Source organism: Ursus maritimus, unplaced genomic scaffold (genome assembly GCF_017311325.1).
Source record: "Ursus maritimus isolate PB19 unplaced genomic scaffold, ASM1731132v1 scaffold_19, whole genome shotgun sequence".
Taxonomy (NCBI): Eukaryota; Metazoa; Chordata; class Mammalia; order Carnivora; family Ursidae; genus Ursus; species Ursus maritimus.
The window spans coordinates 93,135-110,662 of record NW_024424341.1 but is presented as its reverse complement, the minus strand read 5'-3'; the positions used below and the strand labels follow the sequence as shown (position 1 = coordinate 110,662).

The window sequence follows — 17,528 nt, the reverse complement described above, 5'->3', positions numbered from 1 at the left end:
CCTCAGCTCTTGTTTTGGTGCAGTGTTGTAAAAACGGATAGAAGACAAGAGCTCACCCTCGCCTTTTACTCTCACAGTTGGCCCTTTCCATTTGTGAGAAAGTGTCCATCCTGCGTAGACTTCCTCTGCTGCCCGGGGCGGTCCTCATCTTGCCCACTGTCGGGTCCTGGCTCAAACCCCCAGTGGGTTTGATGTTGGTCAGAGGCAGCACAGTCAGGAAGGTGTTTCATTGCATTCAAGAGCTTAGTGTACGTGACCTTTGGGATATTTGTGTCATTGATGCCTAGTTGAATAACAGAGCGTGAGGCATGGACACAGCAGGGAAGCTGCCCAGAGCCCCAGGCTGTCCTTGTAGAGTTTGGAAAGTGGCTGCGGGTGACCCTGCATGTCTGTGCCTCTCTCTCTCTCTGTCAGGCGCCGCTGACGTCAGAGGCATGTCCTCCATCTTCACGGTCCACCTGCGTCCACAGAAGCTGGACAAGAGCCTCTGTAAGGATGCCCTGGCAAGAAAGCTCGTGGTGCTCACTTTGGGCTTCGCAGGTGAGTGTTGGCAACGCTGGGCCTCTTGCCTGGGGGAGGGGGGGCATGTGTGATTGGTGGGTGGTTTCTGCTTGTGCTGTTCAGTCCTGGCAAGTGTCCGCCTTTGTCTGTAGAACTTTGAATCTGTTGAGACAAAGCAAAGGCCTCAGAGATGATGAGCCCCAAAGCTGATTTATACCCACTTGCATTTCTAGTTTGATTCTGTGTAGACTTGTTGAGTTTTCACTGCAGAGACCTAGCTGATGTCTCCGGACAGGCCCACTGACGTGAGCTGTGCTGCATTTCATAGTCTTGGGCTTGAGCTCCAAACAGGGGGCTTCCTTTGCTTTTCTCTTTTCTTTGTAATTAAAACTGAAGATCCTGTAGGAGGAAACTCATTTCCCTACCAGGATGGTTTAAACACCGGGAATTTAGGGCTTTTCCAGGGGCCCTCTCTCGCAGGTTATCCCCTACTCAGCAGCCCTTTGGAAGTCTCCTGACTGTGAGGAGCTGTTTGCCGCTGCTCCTGCCATCCCTGGGACATCGTGCTGTGGAGACTTGTCTCCTCCCACTGCCATGCTGCTGTCTCGCCAGTGTCCTGCCCACTGCTGGGCAAGGGCTGAGGTCAGGTCACAGATGGGGGTGTACGTTTGTTGGCGATGGGGTGATGAGTGAGGCGTTCTCACCGGGTCCGGCTGGTACATGAAGGACCTGGTCTGTTTCTTGCCAAGAACATGCTTTCTGCTCTCTCCCTTTGTGACTCCCACGTCCACTTACACAACAAAGTTAAAAACCTGGATTAGGCTTCCCAGGCTCTGTTCTTCCCAAATTAGCATTAGAGGCTGCCCATTAGCTGGGGCGACTCGGTGGGATGACTCGGAACTCCCCTCACGGGGAACTGCCTCACAGGGTCCTGAGGTGGCCGCCTCATGAAACTTCCCTCCTCTGTCAGGCTGATCTGTGGATCCCGCTGTCCCCGAGATGCAGACATCACAAGGATAGGGACTGGTCTGTCTGTCCTCACACACAGAAGAGGACATGGAGGATTCTTGGAGTAAAGGAACTTTTGACACCTTTTCAAGAGCCACAGAACTAAGTGTTAACTGTGGCTCTCTGACGGTTCTCCTGCTGTCAGTTCTGCCTCTCCCACGTGCAGGCAGTCCCGGCATTTTAAGCTTGGTGTTCCTTGGGAACCTGACATGTAAAGTTCCCTTCTACCATTTCTGCTCATTCCTTGCACTATAATATAGTAATAAAAGTGAAAGAAAAAAGATCATTTTAAAACTTGGCTAATGAGTCAACCAAAAATTACAGAGTATGCAAAGAAACAGTAAGTACGGTTCATTCACAGGAAAGAATGGAGAGAAACCATCCCCAAGGTAGCACAGACATCAGGCTTACTACGACAAAAACAAAATGTCAGCTGTCTCAAATGTGCAACCCCAAAAAGCCAGAGGCGTCCAGAAAAACTGTTTGTCTCAACAAAGAGAATGTTAGGCAATGGAAATTACCAAAAGTAACCAAACGGAGAAGTACTATAACTGAAATAAAAAGTTCACTAGAGGGCCCCAGTAGCAGATGTGAGCAGCCGAAGAAAGAATCAGCAAACTTGGAGATAGGTGTAATGACATTACCCAGTCTGAGGAGCAGAAAGAAGAAAGAGTGGAGAATGGGCAGAATGTAGGGCCACGTGGGGCACCGTCAACATACATAGTATGGCAGTCCCAGAAGGAGGAGAGAGAGGAAAAGGGGCAGAGAGAGGAGATGAAGAGGTAGTGGTTCAGAACTCCCCAAATTGGATAGAAGACATGAATCTACATTTCCAAGAAGTTCAGTGAATTTCAGGTCGGGATAAACTCCAAGATCCAGTCAGAACCTCATTATAATCGAACTGCTAAAGCCAGAGAGAGAGAAACTCTTGACACGAGCAAGAGAGAGAGGGCACAGTGTACCGAGGGTCTTCAGTGAGATTAACAACCGATTGCTCATTAGAAACTCTGAAGGCCGGAAGGTAGTGGGGTGACGAGTTCGAGGTCCCAAAAGAAAAGGCTGTTAGCCAAGAATTCTGCATCCGGCCAGACTGCCCTTCAGAGATGAAGGGGAAACGGAGCCACTCCCAGATGCTGAAAAGGGAAGGTGGTGCGGTGTGTGTAGACTGGCCCCACAAGGAACGCTAAATGAAAGGTGCTAGCCCGGAACTGGAAGCTGTATGAAGTAACATTAGAACAGGTGACTGTGCAGGGAAATATAAAGGCCAGTATTACTGCATTTTTGCTGGGTAACTCCTTTTTTTCCCTGTGCGATTTTAAAGGCAAGTGTATAAACAATAATTAAGGTTCCTGTTAATGGGTATGTAATGTAGAAAGCTGTAGTCTTTGACAGTAATCACATAAAGTGTGGAAGGAAGGAGATACACAGGAGCAGAGCATTTGAATACTTACTAAAGCCAGAAATGGAAAAGCTGATCTTAAAATTCACATGGAACTGGAAGGGGCCAGATAGCCAAAACAGTCTCATAAACGGAGACCAAGTTGGAGGACTCACGTGTCCCTATTTCAGAACCTGCCACAAAGGTCAATAAAAACATGTCCAGTGACGCAAGGATAGATATAGGCCAGTAGAACAAAACCCAAAAATGCCGATCGCAGGTGCTGAGTTGATTTGTGTCAAGTGTGTGAAGACCATTCAACAGGGGAAGGACAGTCCCTTCAACAAAAAGTACTGGGACAGTGAGATATCCACATACAAAAGAATGAAATTGGACCCTTGCGCTGTTTGAGTTAACTCAAAATGGATAGAAGACCTGAATTTAAGAGCTAGAACTGTAAAGCGCTTACAAGAAACCATGGGGGACCAAACCTTCACGACTTTGGACTTTGCAGTGGTTCCTTAAATCTACCAGAAGCACAAGCAACAGGTGAAAAAATAGATTGGACTTAGCAAAACTAACATCTTTCGTGTATCAAAGGGCGCTGTTGAGTGAATAAAAAGACAGTGTACAGAATGGAAGAAAATATTTGGAAATCCTATGTCTGATAAGGGTCTAGAACCCAGAACATTGAACCCAATTTAAAAATGGGCAAAGGGTTAGAATAGACATTTTTCCAGAGAAGATACGCAAATTGCCACAAAGCACATGAAAAAATGCTGAGTGTTATTCATTAGGAAAATGCAAATCAAAACCACGGTGAGATAGCACTTCACACCCACCAGGATGGCTCTGAAAGTTAGAAAGGAAATGGCAGGGACACAGAGACGCAGGTCCCCTAATACGTTGCTGCTGGGCGTCTGTTTGGCTGTCCTTCAGAGAGTAAAGTGCAGCGATACTGTATGACCCAGCAACTCCGCTCATCAGTGTCTACCGAAGAGAAAAATGTGGCCACACGAAGACTTGCACGTGAACGTTCACGGCCAAAGGTCCCTCGGTGCAGGAACGGCTAAACAAAAGCTGTGTATGTGGAACGGAATATTATTCAGCCATAAAAAGAAATGAAGTACTGATATATGGTATAATGTGTCCAACTCGCCAAGTGCGCCACGTCCTGTGCGACTCCATGGATGTGAAATGTCCCTAACCGGTAGCTCCAAGGAGACAAAGTACAAGAGTGGTTGGCTAGGGTGGGTAGTGAAATTCACCACCACATCAGGCACAGGTATCTTTTTTTTTTTTTTTAAGGATTTATTTATTTATTAGAGAGAGAAAGAGCATGTGCTCGCTTGCAGGCAAAGGGAGAGGGAGAAGCAGGCTCCCCTTCCCCTGAGGAGGGAACCTGACGTGGGACTCGATCCCAGGACCCTGGGCTCATGACTTGAGCCGAAGGCAGACGCTTCACCGATGGAGCGCCCCAGGCACCCCAGGCACCGGGTATCTTTGTAGATGATGGAAGTGTCTGAAAGTAGGGCACTAGCCACATGACTTGATAAATTTACTAGTCTTTGAAGTATACACTTCAGGTGGGTTTTATGTTAAATAAATTATGCCTCAATAGTTGCTTCATCAAAAAACTGGCCCAACATGGTAGTGACTATAAAGCTGTTCCCTAGTTTGGCTCTGGTCTCTGTAGTTGGGCTTTTCCTGTAATGCACAGTCCTGGGCACTCATGTCCCAGGTCAGGTGCTGGCGTTTCTAGTGTCTGCAAGGGAGCAGTGCTGTTGCCGCCCAGCACCTGGGGCCCTGTGTTCCGGAGATGCACTTTGAGCCGGCCGTCGGGGGTCAGCGGAGGTGAGCTGGGCAGCCCTGGAGAGGTGGGGGGGCCTTCTAGCTCTGATCTTTGGCAGGCTCACCTTGGGGCCCCAGCTTTTAGGTTAGCGCACGGGAACCATAGACAGTTTTCCAAACCAAAATCTGGGACTCGGGAGCCCGCCAACAGCTTTCATGCTCTGTCTAGAGCTCCATGTAGAACCCCAGAATGACGGGGCCTCCAGGGCGGTGGGTCAGGCCTGATCGCAGACGGGAGGAGGGGGGCTCCCTAGGGTCCTCCTTGTGGAAGCTGCAAAGGCAGTCCTCTGCAGGAGGGCGGGTGCCGGTCGGCCTGCTTCAGCACGGCGACGCCTGCCTGGCCCCCTGGCTCCAGCTTAGCAGCTCAGGGTCTCTGGAGCGCCTTCCTAGGGACGGAGAGGAGGGGGTGTCCCGGTGGCCGGTGGCTGCCCTTTGTGGTCAGCCTCCTGGCTGTGAGAGCCAGTGGCAGGTTCGCAGTGCTGCTTCGTGTTGGTTTTCTTAGTGAAGCACAGCGTGTGTAGACAAGTGTGCAGTGTCGGGTAGCCCAAGACGACTCCACAGCTTCTGGAGGGTTGTCCTGGCCATGCTGCTCAGCTGTCCAGTCGTAAAGCTGGGCCCGGTGGGAGTTGTTGGTGCCTCCTCTGTGTACGGATGACTGCCTGTAAGGTAGGTGTCGGAGGCATTGGTCTCCATGTTTCTGGGGCCCCTTAGCAAGCCAGAGAAGATAGCTAATCCCATTGGCTCCTAAAGCAGTTTGCAGCATGGAGAGTGCATGAGGTGGGACGTCCTTCGCACTTGGGCTGGGGTTTCTGCAGAGCGGACAGCAGCGGAGTGTCTGGTGTGGAGGAACGGCACCAAACTGGGCCTGAGCTGTCTGTGTGCGGCGGACAGGCTGTGAGAGGCTCTGACCAGCCCTCAGCATTCCCTGAGTGGAGGGTGGGCATTTGGCTCCCACTTCCCAGCTCTCCATTTCTCCTCTGCCTCTCGCTGGCTTGGGAATTTGATGTGTAGGCCTTGAGAAGACGCAGGTCCACAGCCCAGTGAGAAGGCGACCGTGGCCTCCTGGGAGGCCGCACATGCGGTGCTGGGCTGGTTCCTGGAGCATGTGGACCCTATGCTGAAGCTTGGTCTGAGTGGTTTACCTTCCCCGGTGCCTGTGGCCTCTGGTCGCGTGGGCACAGTTCATTCACAGTGGCAGCCCTTTTACTTTCCAAGGGATGTAATGATTTGGAACTGGGTTCAAAAAGTTGTTCAGGGATGTGTAGCAGAGAAGGGGGGTGTTACTTCCAGGTGGGATCTGGATGCCAGCCACCTGACACCCCAGAGATTAGATGTTAAACTTGCCTCACTCCTAAGCTTTGGACCCAATGGGATGGCTCCTCCAGAACTTCCTTGGGACTGATAGGGTGGAGGTGGTTTCCGTGTTAATCTTTGGGGTGACCCCACCCAGACCCACCTAATCCTGAGTGGGGCCCGGGGGACTCTTCTCCTCCCACGCCCTTGTGACCAGTGGTCATAGTAGGGCGAATTGGGCTGGGATGCTCCAGAGGTGGCACCTGGAACGGGCCGGAGCTCTCCGTGGGGAGTGAGCAGAGCACTGCCTGCCTGTGTCTCTAGGTGTCTATCATCCCCTGGGGCAGAGGGCTCGGCTTTGCCCTGTCTTTGCCCAGGGAGCAGTATCTGTCCACATGCGAGCAGCTCTTTGACCACATGTGCATGATGCTAGGGGCAGGGTGGCTGAGCAGCTGTTCTTTGGGCAGATCACCACTGGGGCCAAGGATGACTTGAGGAAGGTCACCCAGCGCGCCTCTGCCCAGGTAAAGGGCAGCCACCCTAGTGGGGGCTCTGCATGGCTGAGTCCCTCCAGGCTTACCCCCAGCTGCTTCCAGATTGTGCAGTGGGGATGAGCGACAAGTTGGACAGGTGTCTTTTGACTTCCCCCCACAAGGCGAGATGCCGGTCGAGAAGCCGTACGGTGAGGCCACTGCCCAGCTCATCAGGGTGCGGGACCTCATCAGCTCTGCCTGTGAGGGGGCCTGGCGCTGCTGACCCAGTGCTGAGAGCAGCTGGGCCAGGTGAGTGGGGCGGGTCCTGGCTTGGGGCGCTCCCTCATGGGATGTTGGGTTTGGGGTTTACCTTGGCAGTGCCCGCGTTCTGGGAGCAGCTGAGTGACAGGCAGCTGTGATTTCTAGGTGGGCAGGCCGCTGCTGGGGAAGGAGGTGCTGGCGGAGGAGGATGTGATGGAGCTGCTGGGGCCTGACCCCTTGCGGAGAAGTCCACGCACGAGGAGCCTGCAGGAGGACGCGTCCCTTCTTAAGGGGCTGAAGGGCTGGAACCAGGGGTAGGAGGAGGGGACCTCAAAGTGCCACCTGCAGAAGAGCCCAGCTTAGCGACCTTGGCTTTGAAAGCTGCTGCCAAAATCACGGGAAAACAAATTAAAACATGATTAACAGCAAATGGGTGTTTTAGATATGGGTGCTCAGACCCATCCCTAGAGGACAGGGTCTCTGGTCAGAGGGGCGGGCAATAGGCCATAAGTCCCTTGCTCCCCGGGGAGCAGAGGGCGTGTGTCTTCCTGGTGGGGTTTTGAGTTTGGACCTTCAGGGGCCTCCCACGAAGGGAGGTGGGTGCTGGGTGGATTTGGTGGGGACAGCTGCCTCACGGGCAAGTACGAGTGCTGGTCTCTTGAATTGCCCCAAGGACAGCAGGCTTTGGCTCTGTTCAGAAATCCGAAGGTTTAGTGAAGTGGCAGAATTAAGAAAAGGGAAATCTAAGCCAGTTATCAAGGGAAAAGTGTTAGGTTTTTACAATAGCTGTTTGGGTTGGTGGAAGGCCTGTCAGTGGTTCTGGAAGAAACTCAACACTTCCCACAAGTGTGTGGTTGCGGGAGAGAAGTGGAGCCATGGGGGCCCCGGAACCACTCCCATTGCCCTCCCAGCACCTGGGCACTCCTCTGAGCATGAGGGAGGCAGTTTCTCAGCCAAAGCAGCACCATTTCCAGGGTAGGCGGCTTTACCAACTAGGGTGTGTCTGGATTTAATTCCCTTCTCCAGCAAGCCGTGTTCCCTGCCACCCCCTTTGTTAGAATCACAGAGGGGGCTCTGGACTGAGCTGGGATCCCCTGGGTTGTAACCCTGTTGTTGCTGCCCCAGGTGACCCTCTTCCTGGTGTCGGGCAGCCGCCAAACGAAAGAAGGCCCGTTCTGGTTTGTGAGTTCTAGGCCTCTGATGCCGTAGATTGTCTGGTTGGTCTTGGAGCATGGCCAGGGCCCAGTCTGGGCACCTGGGGTCAGGACTGGCCTGGGGCTCAGGGGGCAATGTCCTGCTTGTTCTCCACACAGCCTGCCTCCCAGACCATCAGAATCATGGCAGTAGAAGGCTGCCAGCCCCTTGGTGCATGGGTGGATATCTGGGACCCCCGGTGCTCAGGGCATCCTGGGGAGAGGAAGGGCTCCACTTGCTGCCCCACAGGACCTCCGCTCTCTGCTTGGCCAAGACCAGACGCTGAAATTTGTTTAAAAATTCCCAAATCATTTGTTACATTGGACTCAAAAATAGCACTTCCAACTTCTGTTGTTTGTAAAACACGCCATTATTGAATTTTTTACATCTCCAGAGCCCATCCTGTAATGAAGTCTCCACTAAACCCAGCCCTCATTAGCTGAGCTGCTTGGGGGCCTGCCAGGGTCCTGCCTCGGGGCTCCTCTGATGGAGGGGAAGGTGCTCTGTGGGGTCCAGAGCCTGGGGACCTGTTCATTTTGAGTCTTGGTGCAGCCCCTCTCTGGGGTCCAGGGCATGCTCTCAGCATACCTGGGTGCTCCCCAACCCCAACCCCTGCTGTTCCTGCCTTCAATGTCCTTGTGCTCACCTCCCCCAAGTCTCCTCAGCTTTCCCCTTCCCTGTTTGGGCCACTTGGGCACACAGTACACAGGCCCAGGGATGGAGGAGACCTGGCCTGGAATCTTCCGTGAGGGAGGCTCAGGCTTCCCTCCAGAGAGCCCAGTGGGAGGAACTGCCTGGCGTGGGGCCCAGGGCCTGTTTTCTGGGCCCCTTGTTTCACGGGTAATCCAAAGGATTGGGGTTTTGGCCTCACCTTTGGCCTTCTCACAGGCCTTACTTGCTGGCTCCCTTCTTGTGACAGGCTGCTGCTGTGGGCCTGGAGCTCCCTGGGAACCCACCTGGGCTGGGAAGACTTGCCGGAGTCACCTTGTGCCTTTCCGGGCCTGCGCTTGGGGTGGGGGACAGGATCTTCACTTCCTGAGGCCTAGAAATCCAGGGCACTTGTCCCTGAGCCATGGCCCAAATATGCAGCACAGAGGAGCCCCCAGTGGCTTCAGCTGGAGGAAGCCCAGAGCAGGAGTTCCGCTGCTAGGGCAGCCGACCCCACCCCCACCCCCCATCACGCACTCCTGAGCTCTGGTGTCACCTGGAAAGGAAGAGACAGTGCTTGGGCCTTAGGAAGAGGTGAGATTTTAATCCGAGTTTTTGTACATAAGCTCTGTGGAAGGAAGCTGTAGCAGGAAGGCTGGAGACTGGTGAGCATGACCCTGGTGGGTGGGGTGGGTGGGGCATGCAGCTGCCCTTACGGGGTTTGATCGTAAGTGAACCTCTGGATGACGCCTGGTAAGCATCCCTCAAGTTGGCACTCATCGTGTGGAGGGAGCAGGCAGTGTCCCTCAGCATTTCTGAGGCCTGTTTTCTCAGCGGGGAACTTGCCTTTAGCTGCACACGGTGGGCCTAGGGCACGTCCATGGCTTCTACAGAAGAGCAGGTTTTCCTTCCCTAGAAATACTTGAGTGGGGAAGGGGTCAGGGCAGGTTGGCCTGGGGACCAAAAACAAACTTACACATTTATTTTTTCTTGGACTTGCTGTCAGACCAGAGCCTCTTCCATCTCCTTAGGTCATAGAAAGCAGCAATGGGAGCAGCTGAGCCTCGTCCCCTTAAGTTGGGGGCTGGGGGCTGTGCCAGGGTCCCCTCATGTTCCCAGTCCCCCTCGGGCTGCGCTACCCCAGGCCAGGACGCCAGCCAAGGGCATGCCTGTGTGTGCATTTGCGTGACAGTCTGTGGGGATGTGTCCCAGGCAAGGGCAGACCCCACCTACCCACTCCCCCAACCCACAGTCTGAGGCAGTTGTGCCATATTTGGTGTTCTGTGCGGAGGACAGTGGGCCCAGCTGTCACACACACACTAAAAGAAGCAGGGTCTTAGGGCCTGGGGAGGTGGCCCTGGTGCCAGCAGTGCTCCCTGGGTGGTAAGAAGAGGATGGGACTGAAAGGAAGGTGGTGGTGTTCAGAACGGACTCCCCTCCCCACATTCTTGGCTGGAGAGCAGAGCATCCCATGGGCCAGAGCGCGGTGTGGCCTTTCCCAGACCAGAACCCTGAGACCCTTGGGGGTTTTGCAGAGAAGCGCTCTCCGGCTTAGGTCCCCCTCTCCCCGCACCCACTCAGGAATCTTGTGGCAGATGAGAGCACCAGTCCTGCAGACAGAAGTTTCCAAGAGGCCTAGGCCACTCCCACCTCATCCTTAGGCGCCGTCGTCCCTGATCCACGGACTGGAAAGGAGCGGGCATAAGGCCACTGGGCTGTGCTTGTGCTGGGGTGCCCCGAGAACCTGGCCCAGAGCCACATGGGGTGGGCAGAGTGTCCATCAGGTCAGAGCCGTCCAGATTTGCACTCCCTTGGCCCCAGGGCCGGCTGGCCTAGTCCTCCTTGGGCCTCTCCATGGTGAGAAATGTGTCCACAATTGCTGGCTGGCGCTCCGGGTCCCCAAGCAGTTGCTTCTCTCGGTTCTGCTCAGCCCTGGTTCGTGTCCAGGAGGGGGAGCGCAGACAGCCGGCTCGGGGCAGTGGGTGCAGGCCTGACGGGAACACAGGGGTCAGGTCACTCCTGCAGCTACGGGGCTGGGGTTCCCTGGGTGATTAGAAAACACAAATGCCAGACCACCAGCAATGTGGATTTGTGGGTCTGGGTGCAGCCCAGGCAAAGGCTTTTTTGATGCCCAAGGAGGGTCCCTGTGCAGCTGAGACCCCACTCTGCGTGTGAGCCTGGCCCCAGCAGCCAACTGCACCCTTGCCTTCCCAGGGTGCAGACTCTGTAGGGCTGGGATCTGAGCACCGCCTTCCCACCCCCACCTGCACAAGGTGTGAGAAGGGAGAGAAGAAGGTCACTGGGTCCCCATACCCCCACTGGTGGTCTTGCCATTTCTGGGGCCCTCGAGGTCTTGGGCCAAGGGCAATACTTCCTCAGGAACTGAAGGGGAAACTAAGTCAGGGCTGAGCTGTGGGGCCAGGGCTGATAAAGGCCACCCTACTTTGCTTGGCCTAACTTGTGATTAAATTCACATGTAGTAGATTTTGCTTTTGATGGGACTATGACTTTGGCCTTTTGTTGGCATTTGGAAGGGAAAATTGAGGAAAACAGGAGGAAAGTTCTGTGAAGTTGGGCGAATAGACATGTAAAATGCAAACTATTGAATGAGATGGCGCGGTGACGAGCACCGATTTTGACATACGTGTGAGAAAAGTATTTTCAAAAATAGGGGTTGTGGAGAGCCATGTTCCATGGGGTTGGGCCCCAGGCCCGCCTCACACCACTCGCCGCGCCCCAACGTCAGCCCACCTGCTGGCGATTCACCGGCCAGGCTCTCGTCGTCTGAGTCAGCAAAGACCTCGGCCAGCTCCTGGTCAGACATGTCGGTCAGCTCGGTGAGGTCCAGGAGGTCAAAGTGCACCTCCAGGGAGGAGACGCTGCTCAGGGGCTCTGTAGGGGGGGGGAGGGGGTGCTCATCACAGGCACAATCTGTCCACCCAGAGACAACCCCCCCCCGACTCCGCCCCCGACAAGGCCTGGGAAAGAACCAGAGCTCTGCGTGAAGCCCCGCGGGGTCAGGATAAGATGGGGCAGACCCAGACCCCCATCTGCTCTCCACACTCAAGACTAAATGCCTTCTAGTGTCCCCCATTCCGCAGATGGTATAGCCAAGGCCCACAGAGCCTGAGCTGTAAGAGCTCAGCAGCAGCAGCACCCCCCTCCCCCACACACACCTGGGGGAGTGTTTGGACAGGATGTGGACCCTCCCCTCCATTTCCCAGAGGGCTCATGGTCCCTGCGGAGCACGTGCTGGGCAGGTCAGCTGTACTTACGCCTCCTCTCTGTGACCTGCAGGAGCCCCGGGGCTGGTATTGGGATGCCCCCCTCCTCCTCTGCTGTGGGTGAGTGGCAGCTGTCCCCTGTCCCATGGGCCAGGGTGCCCTGGGCTGCCTGTGGCACCTGAACCTCCTTAACTATTTCTGCAACAAAAGACAGAAGGTGTTACCTGGGAGGAGAGGTGCTGGCGGGGATGACCTGAGTCCTTGGCTCACTGGGCCCCCCTCTGAGGCTCTGGGCAGTGACCAGGGTTGCCTGGGGTAGGTAGTCTTGGGCTGGGGTCGCAGACAAAGGCCACTGGGTGGAATGAGGAAGGGCGTGTGCGACACTGTCCTCTGTCTCTACTTTTAGGTCCAACCAACGGCCCAGTGGTCACTTTTGCATTTCCTTGCCTTTTGGGTCTCTGTGATCCAGAATGGCCCCTGCTTGCCTGCCTGTCCTCTGTGGACGGACTTACAAAAACCCATGTTGTCATGTTTGAATGCATAATTATTTATTTTCATAGTAAAAGAGACGGGATGTTCCTCTAGGTTTTTTCTATGTAATTTTTTGGGAAAGATTTAATTGCTTATTTTTTACATTTGACGATTTTTTTTTTTTCAGTTGAGAGCAGTAGGCCCTGTGGGCAATCTGCTTGATAGAGACTGCTGCTCTGAGATGGACCCCTTCCCCATAGAAGCACCAACCCCACCCTTCTGTTGGTTGGGCCAACACCTTGACCTCTTAGCTCACATCCCTCCATCCGTATCTCCTACCACTTCCTCTAGAATGTGCCAGAGCCCGTCCACATCTCCCCCTCCTGCTGCCTCACCTTGTCACTCCCTGAACTCAGCCAGAGAACCTGTCAGGCATGTCCCCTGAGGCCCCCCCCAAGTCCCCATTGTGGGCCCATAAAGAGTGAACAAATGCCCTCTGGCTCCCCTCAGCAGTGCCCTGTGATGCACCAGGGTGCATGCCTGTCTTGTCTAGGGGAGCTCCGTTGGGCCCCCAGTGCCGGCAGCTGCCTGCCAGGGTTAGGCCTTTCCTCAACAGTGCAGTCAGCAACCAGGATGCTGCCCAGCAGGTCCTGTGTCTGCAGGGTCTCCAGCTCAGTGGGAAGATAAGCCATCCATTTACAGCTGTGGAGCCAGCTGGGCAACACCCGGCCTCCTCTAGGAGGGCAAAACCCTCCCTGCGAAGCGTGGCTGAGGGAAGATGGGCCCAGAGACCCGCCCATGCTATCCACATCATCACATGGCGTTTGGGGCTGGCCAGGCTGGATGGAGCTCAGGGGATCTGGTTTCTACTTCTCTGATGCATTTGGAACGTGACTTCTGAGTATCCTCAGAGGGTAGAGTTACACCCACCAGTGTCCTGGCCCGCCCAACCCAGCAAGGACACCTTCCTTCCCAGAGGGCATGAGCTGGGCCTTGAACCTCTGACCAGCCATCCCTGTCCAGAGTCCTTGAGGACCCTCTACTCTGTGGGAACCTGCTTTGTTTCCTTGAGTGGGGAAGTACGGCACCTTGTCCCTCTCTGAGGGTGTATGACGGGCTCACATCACACTGGCCTGTGCTGTCATAATTCTGAGACGCTTCCCTGCACGTGGCCCATGTTGATAGTTGAGGCAGGGGGACACGGTAGGGGATACACATCACACAGATGTCATCAGGACTTTGCCACTCTGAGTGGGCTGGGAGAAGCCGCTGAAGGGTTTTGAGCGGAGTAGGACAACATCTACCTCCATCTTCAGGAGATGCATGCTAGGTGGGAAGGATGAAGTCCACAGGTGTTGACAGAGGGCAGGGTGAGGGGCAAGCACCACTACAGATGCTGGGGTTCAGGGGTCTTGGATGGCCTAGACCGTTGTACTCACTGTAAGAAGCACATGTCAACAAATGTCAGTATCCCTGTAAGAGCCAAGCATCTATGGTCGATGGCTAAACAAAATGTGCTCCATCCACGCAAGGGGATATTACTCAGCCATAAAAGAGAAAGCGAGCACTGACACATGCTACGGCACGGATGAAGCTTGACAACATCATGGTAAGTACAAGAAGCTGGTCACAAAAGGCCGTGTATTACGAAAAGGTTTCTACGAAATGTCCAGAAACGGCAAAACCATAGAGAGTAGATGAGTAGATTAGAAAAGGCCTAGACAGTAGATAGTTGGTGGTTTCCAGGAGCTGGGGTGTGTGTGGAATGATGGTGACTACTCATGGGTATGGGGTTGCTTTTTGGGTTGATAGAAATACTCTAAAATTAGGTGGTGGGGGTGGTCGCCCAGTTTGTAAATATACTAAAGGTACTGAACTATATGCTTTAAAAGAGTGAGTTTTATGATAAATCCTCAGTGGAAACAACGGTTGATTTTGGATGGAATTGAAGGGCGAATCCAGGAGGACCTAAGACGTCAAGGAGCATTTGCTGTGCACCTATGATGCGCCAGGCACCAGGCTCAGAGGCTGGGAGTGGGTAAGAGAAGTGTGACCTCTAGGACCTAGGCTTGGTCCTGGCACATAGTAGGTGCACCATAAATGTTTGTCCAATGAATGAATAAGCCCAAGGCCCCACACCATAGTTTCTGAGTGGCTGTGCTAGGAATCACCTGTCTATGGGTGAGACCCACAGCTCTTCCTGGGGTATGAAACAGGAGTGATTGCAGAGGCAGGCAAGGGGGGGGGTGCTTGGTGCCAGGCTCAGCAGGGGCACCTGGGGCCAGGGTGCAGGGTAGCAATGCCGTGATTCTCAGCTCAGCGCAGCCCCCATCAAGCCCCTGCAGGGGCCGCCGCTGCCCTGACCTGTGCCTGCAGCAAAGCAGTGCCCCATGGGGACCGCAGTTGGGTTAGCACAGTTCTGCCCCCAGCACTGATGGCTGATGTGATGGAGATGATAGGGTTACCTCGAGCTAGGCTGCTGACCTATTTTCCAGCACATTTGTGTGAGAACTTGGCCCAAATCTTAAGTTCCCTGCTGTGTGTCCTGGGCCTTGCCCTAAGCAGCAAGGAGGCGCTCTGCATGAACAGATGAACAAATTAATGAAGCGAATAAATGAATATTATATACAACAAAATGGCAGTGGGGAGACAGAGATGGTCACAGAGATGGACACCTGTACCCTAGCCCCTTGTCCTTGGACGTTGAGGGTGCTGGGTGGGCCCTGCCAAGGCGCAGCCTCCTGAACACAGGGCCGTGGCCTCTCTCTCCCTCTGGCTGTTAGGACAGACTTGGAGTTGGGTGGGTCCAGAACCCTGGTTGACCAAAGGCCCAAGCTAGGGCCCTTCAAGAATCACACTGCCTCCCTTCTCATCTCCATGTCTGCACACTTTGATATTAAGAAATAATTGTTAATTAGTTTAGGTGCAAAAATGGGATTTTCATTATGCTCTGTGAAAACCTTATCTTTTAGAGATACTTCCAGAAATACTTACCGATGAAATAATATGTTGAGATTGGCTACAAATTACTACTGAAGGGAGGCTGGTGGTGGTCTGGTTGAGCAGGCTGGGAGGGGACACACGGAGCTTTACCACATTGTTCTACTTTTTGTGTGTCCCACATGCTCCAACATACAGTTTTCAAAAGTCAGTGAACTGAGAGAATGACAGTCACAGCCATCCCTCCATGATGTCGTGAGACCCCACAGCATGGAGGTCACCAGGCCACTGTGTAGGCAGGGAATGGCTCACCGGAGTATGAGCCCTCTCAGTGTGGCCCCCTCCATGCTCCCACCCTGACTCCTGCACAGAGAAGGCACCTGATAAATACATACCTAAGTGTGGAATGAGTGCGTGAGATTTAGAAACAGCTGGGTCACAAAGCCCCTCTCCCAAACACCTGCCCTCCCTATCTCAGGGCTCCCATAGCCCTGCAGGGGAAGTGAGTCTGTCCCCACTGACAGAAGTGGACACAGAAACTGAGGGCCAAGCTCTCAGAGCTCTGTGCTCCCCAGCCCTTGCCCTCCAAACCTTTCCCATCACATCCCCACATAGCTGCCACTGGGAAGTCCTAGGGTCCTGGGGCTGTCAGTGGCAAGGAAAAGCTGGATCCCTTAAGCAAGTGACAAAACAAAGAAAACCCACACCCACCGGCTCTGGGTGTGTCTGATGGTGTTTGCCGGGTGGGTGACAAGGGCCCTCAGACAGCTGCTGGGTTGCACCTGCCCAACTCAGACCACACACAGCAGTGGGTGGGCCCATTGCTTCAGGACACCCCCCTGGGGGCCATCCCTTTGGGCTCCAGATGAGGTCGCTGATGTGGCTGGGGTCCCTCCGCGGGTCCCTGCGTGGTCAAGAGTGGCTCCCTGGGATGGGACCTTCAGGAAACCCATGATGCATCTGGGGCCTAGCCAGACGGGTGGAGGCGCTGATGGAGCCCGAACACTCTTCCTGAAAAGGACTCTTGAGGTGGGGGTTCCTAGAGTTTTCCTCCCGTCACCAGCTGCCGCCCTGCCTGAGCCAGACTCCAAAGAGAGGAGACCTAGGTAGAATCTCAGACGTCAGAGTCACCGAGAGCGGACAGGGGCTTCGAGAAGGCCTCTCTCCGTGCACACCTGCCCTCCCAGAAGTGAGCGCCCCTGGGCCGTGCCCTGGCCGACAACCCCTGCAAGCATGGGGCAGGCCCCCCCGGCAGGCCAAGCCGGGTGCAACGCCCCCCTTTCCCCAGGCCCGATCCCAGCGCGGTGCCCTGCAGGATCCCAGCGGCGGCCTCCCTGACCTAGCCCCCGGCGAATAGCGACTGGGGCGAACAAAGCAGATGCGCGGCCCAGGAGGGCAGCGTCGACCCCCACGCCTCGCGGAGCTGGACCCCAAACTACGGCCCAGACACGCCCCATGCCCAGACCCCCGGAACCCCGGCTCTGCTGGTTTGGGGTTCAGCACGAAACTCTGGGCCAACCACCCAGGAGCGCGCCTGGCGGCTGTCAGGACTGAAAGCGCAGAGGACAAGGGGGCGGGGACGCGATGTGTGCGCCCCCCGCCTAAAGCGGGGGCCGTTCCCGGGAGCTGCCCCGGGCCCGGCTTCCCCCAGCGCCAGGCCAGGCTTCCTCCGGCTCCGGCCAGGCTCAATTCGGAGCCACCGGGGGGTCTGGCGCGGCCCCCGGGAGCGGCCGATGAGTGGGCTGGGGGGAAGGGGGCTGCGTCTGGCTGCGGGAAAAGGCGCAGCTCGGGGACTCCTGGGCACTTGGGGCCGCACTCACCTCCCGGGCCGGCGCCCTCCGGGGGCTCCATGCGGCCGGCGGGGTCTGGGAGGGGCGCGGGCGGCGGTGGCGTCACCCAGCCCGGGCGCCCCTGCAGCTGCGGCGGCGACTCGGCCCCAGCTCCCGGCGCAGCGCATCGGGGCAGCAGCCGGGGGGCCGCGGCGGCAGGGAGGAGCCCGCGGGGCGGGGCGCGCAGCTGCTCCGGGGCCCGGGTTCCCCCTAGCATCCTCCCCCCCTCCCCCGAGCCCGCAGCACAGGTGCGGCCCCGCCCCGCCCCGCGCGCGCCCCCTGCCGGCCCGGGCCCTGCGGACCACCTCTCCCACCGACCTCCGTGGCTGCGGACCCACCCGCATCCGGCGGCGGCCTCCCATCCCCGGTGGGGCCCTTGCGCCCCCTGTGCCCCCAGCGCGCTCACTCCTCCCGCAGCCGCGCCAACTTTCGTCCATTTGTTCACCCCCAGATATTT

The 17,528-nt window shown here is 55.7% G+C and overlaps 1 protein-coding gene and 1 long non-coding RNA gene across 2 annotated transcripts; one reads left to right on the top strand and one right to left on the bottom strand.

Annotated features, from left to right (window-relative positions):
- Positions 1–546: 546 nt before the first annotated feature.
- On the top strand, positions 547–4,020 carry LOC121103386. The gene is made up of 2 exons (XR_005835538.1): positions 547–1,143; positions 1,472–4,020. It is a non-coding gene; the product is annotated as an uncharacterized LOC121103386 (long non-coding RNA).
- Positions 4,021–9,131: 5,111 nt separating this feature from the next.
- DBNDD1 (dysbindin domain containing 1) lies at positions 9,132–17,190 on the bottom strand. Its single transcript, XM_040633100.1, has 4 exons — positions 17,063–17,190; positions 11,883–12,029; positions 11,359–11,499; positions 9,132–10,597 (listed from the first exon to the last, which is right to left on the bottom strand). Exons 1-4 carry the CDS (start codon positions 17,091–17,093, stop codon positions 10,440–10,442), a joined length of 477 nt encoding a protein of 158 aa, XP_040489034.1. The 5' UTR covers positions 17,094–17,190; the 3' UTR covers positions 9,132–10,439.
- Positions 17,191–17,528: the final 338 nt, after the last annotated feature.

Bases quoted from the DNA above. Each gene is read 5' to 3' on its own strand.
- DBNDD1 (XM_040633100.1), bottom strand. From the start codon at position 17,093: ATGGAGCCCCCGGAGGGCGCCGGCCCGGGAG. The intron at 12,030-17,062 runs GTGAGTGCGGCC...CTTTTGTTGCAG, and splicing joins GGAGGGCGCCGGCCCGGGAG to AAATAGTTAAGGAGGTTCAG. The intron at 10,598-11,358 runs GTGGGCTGACGT...TGTTCCCGTCAG, and splicing joins GGCCGGTGAATCGCCAGCAG to GCCTGCACCCACTGCCCCGA.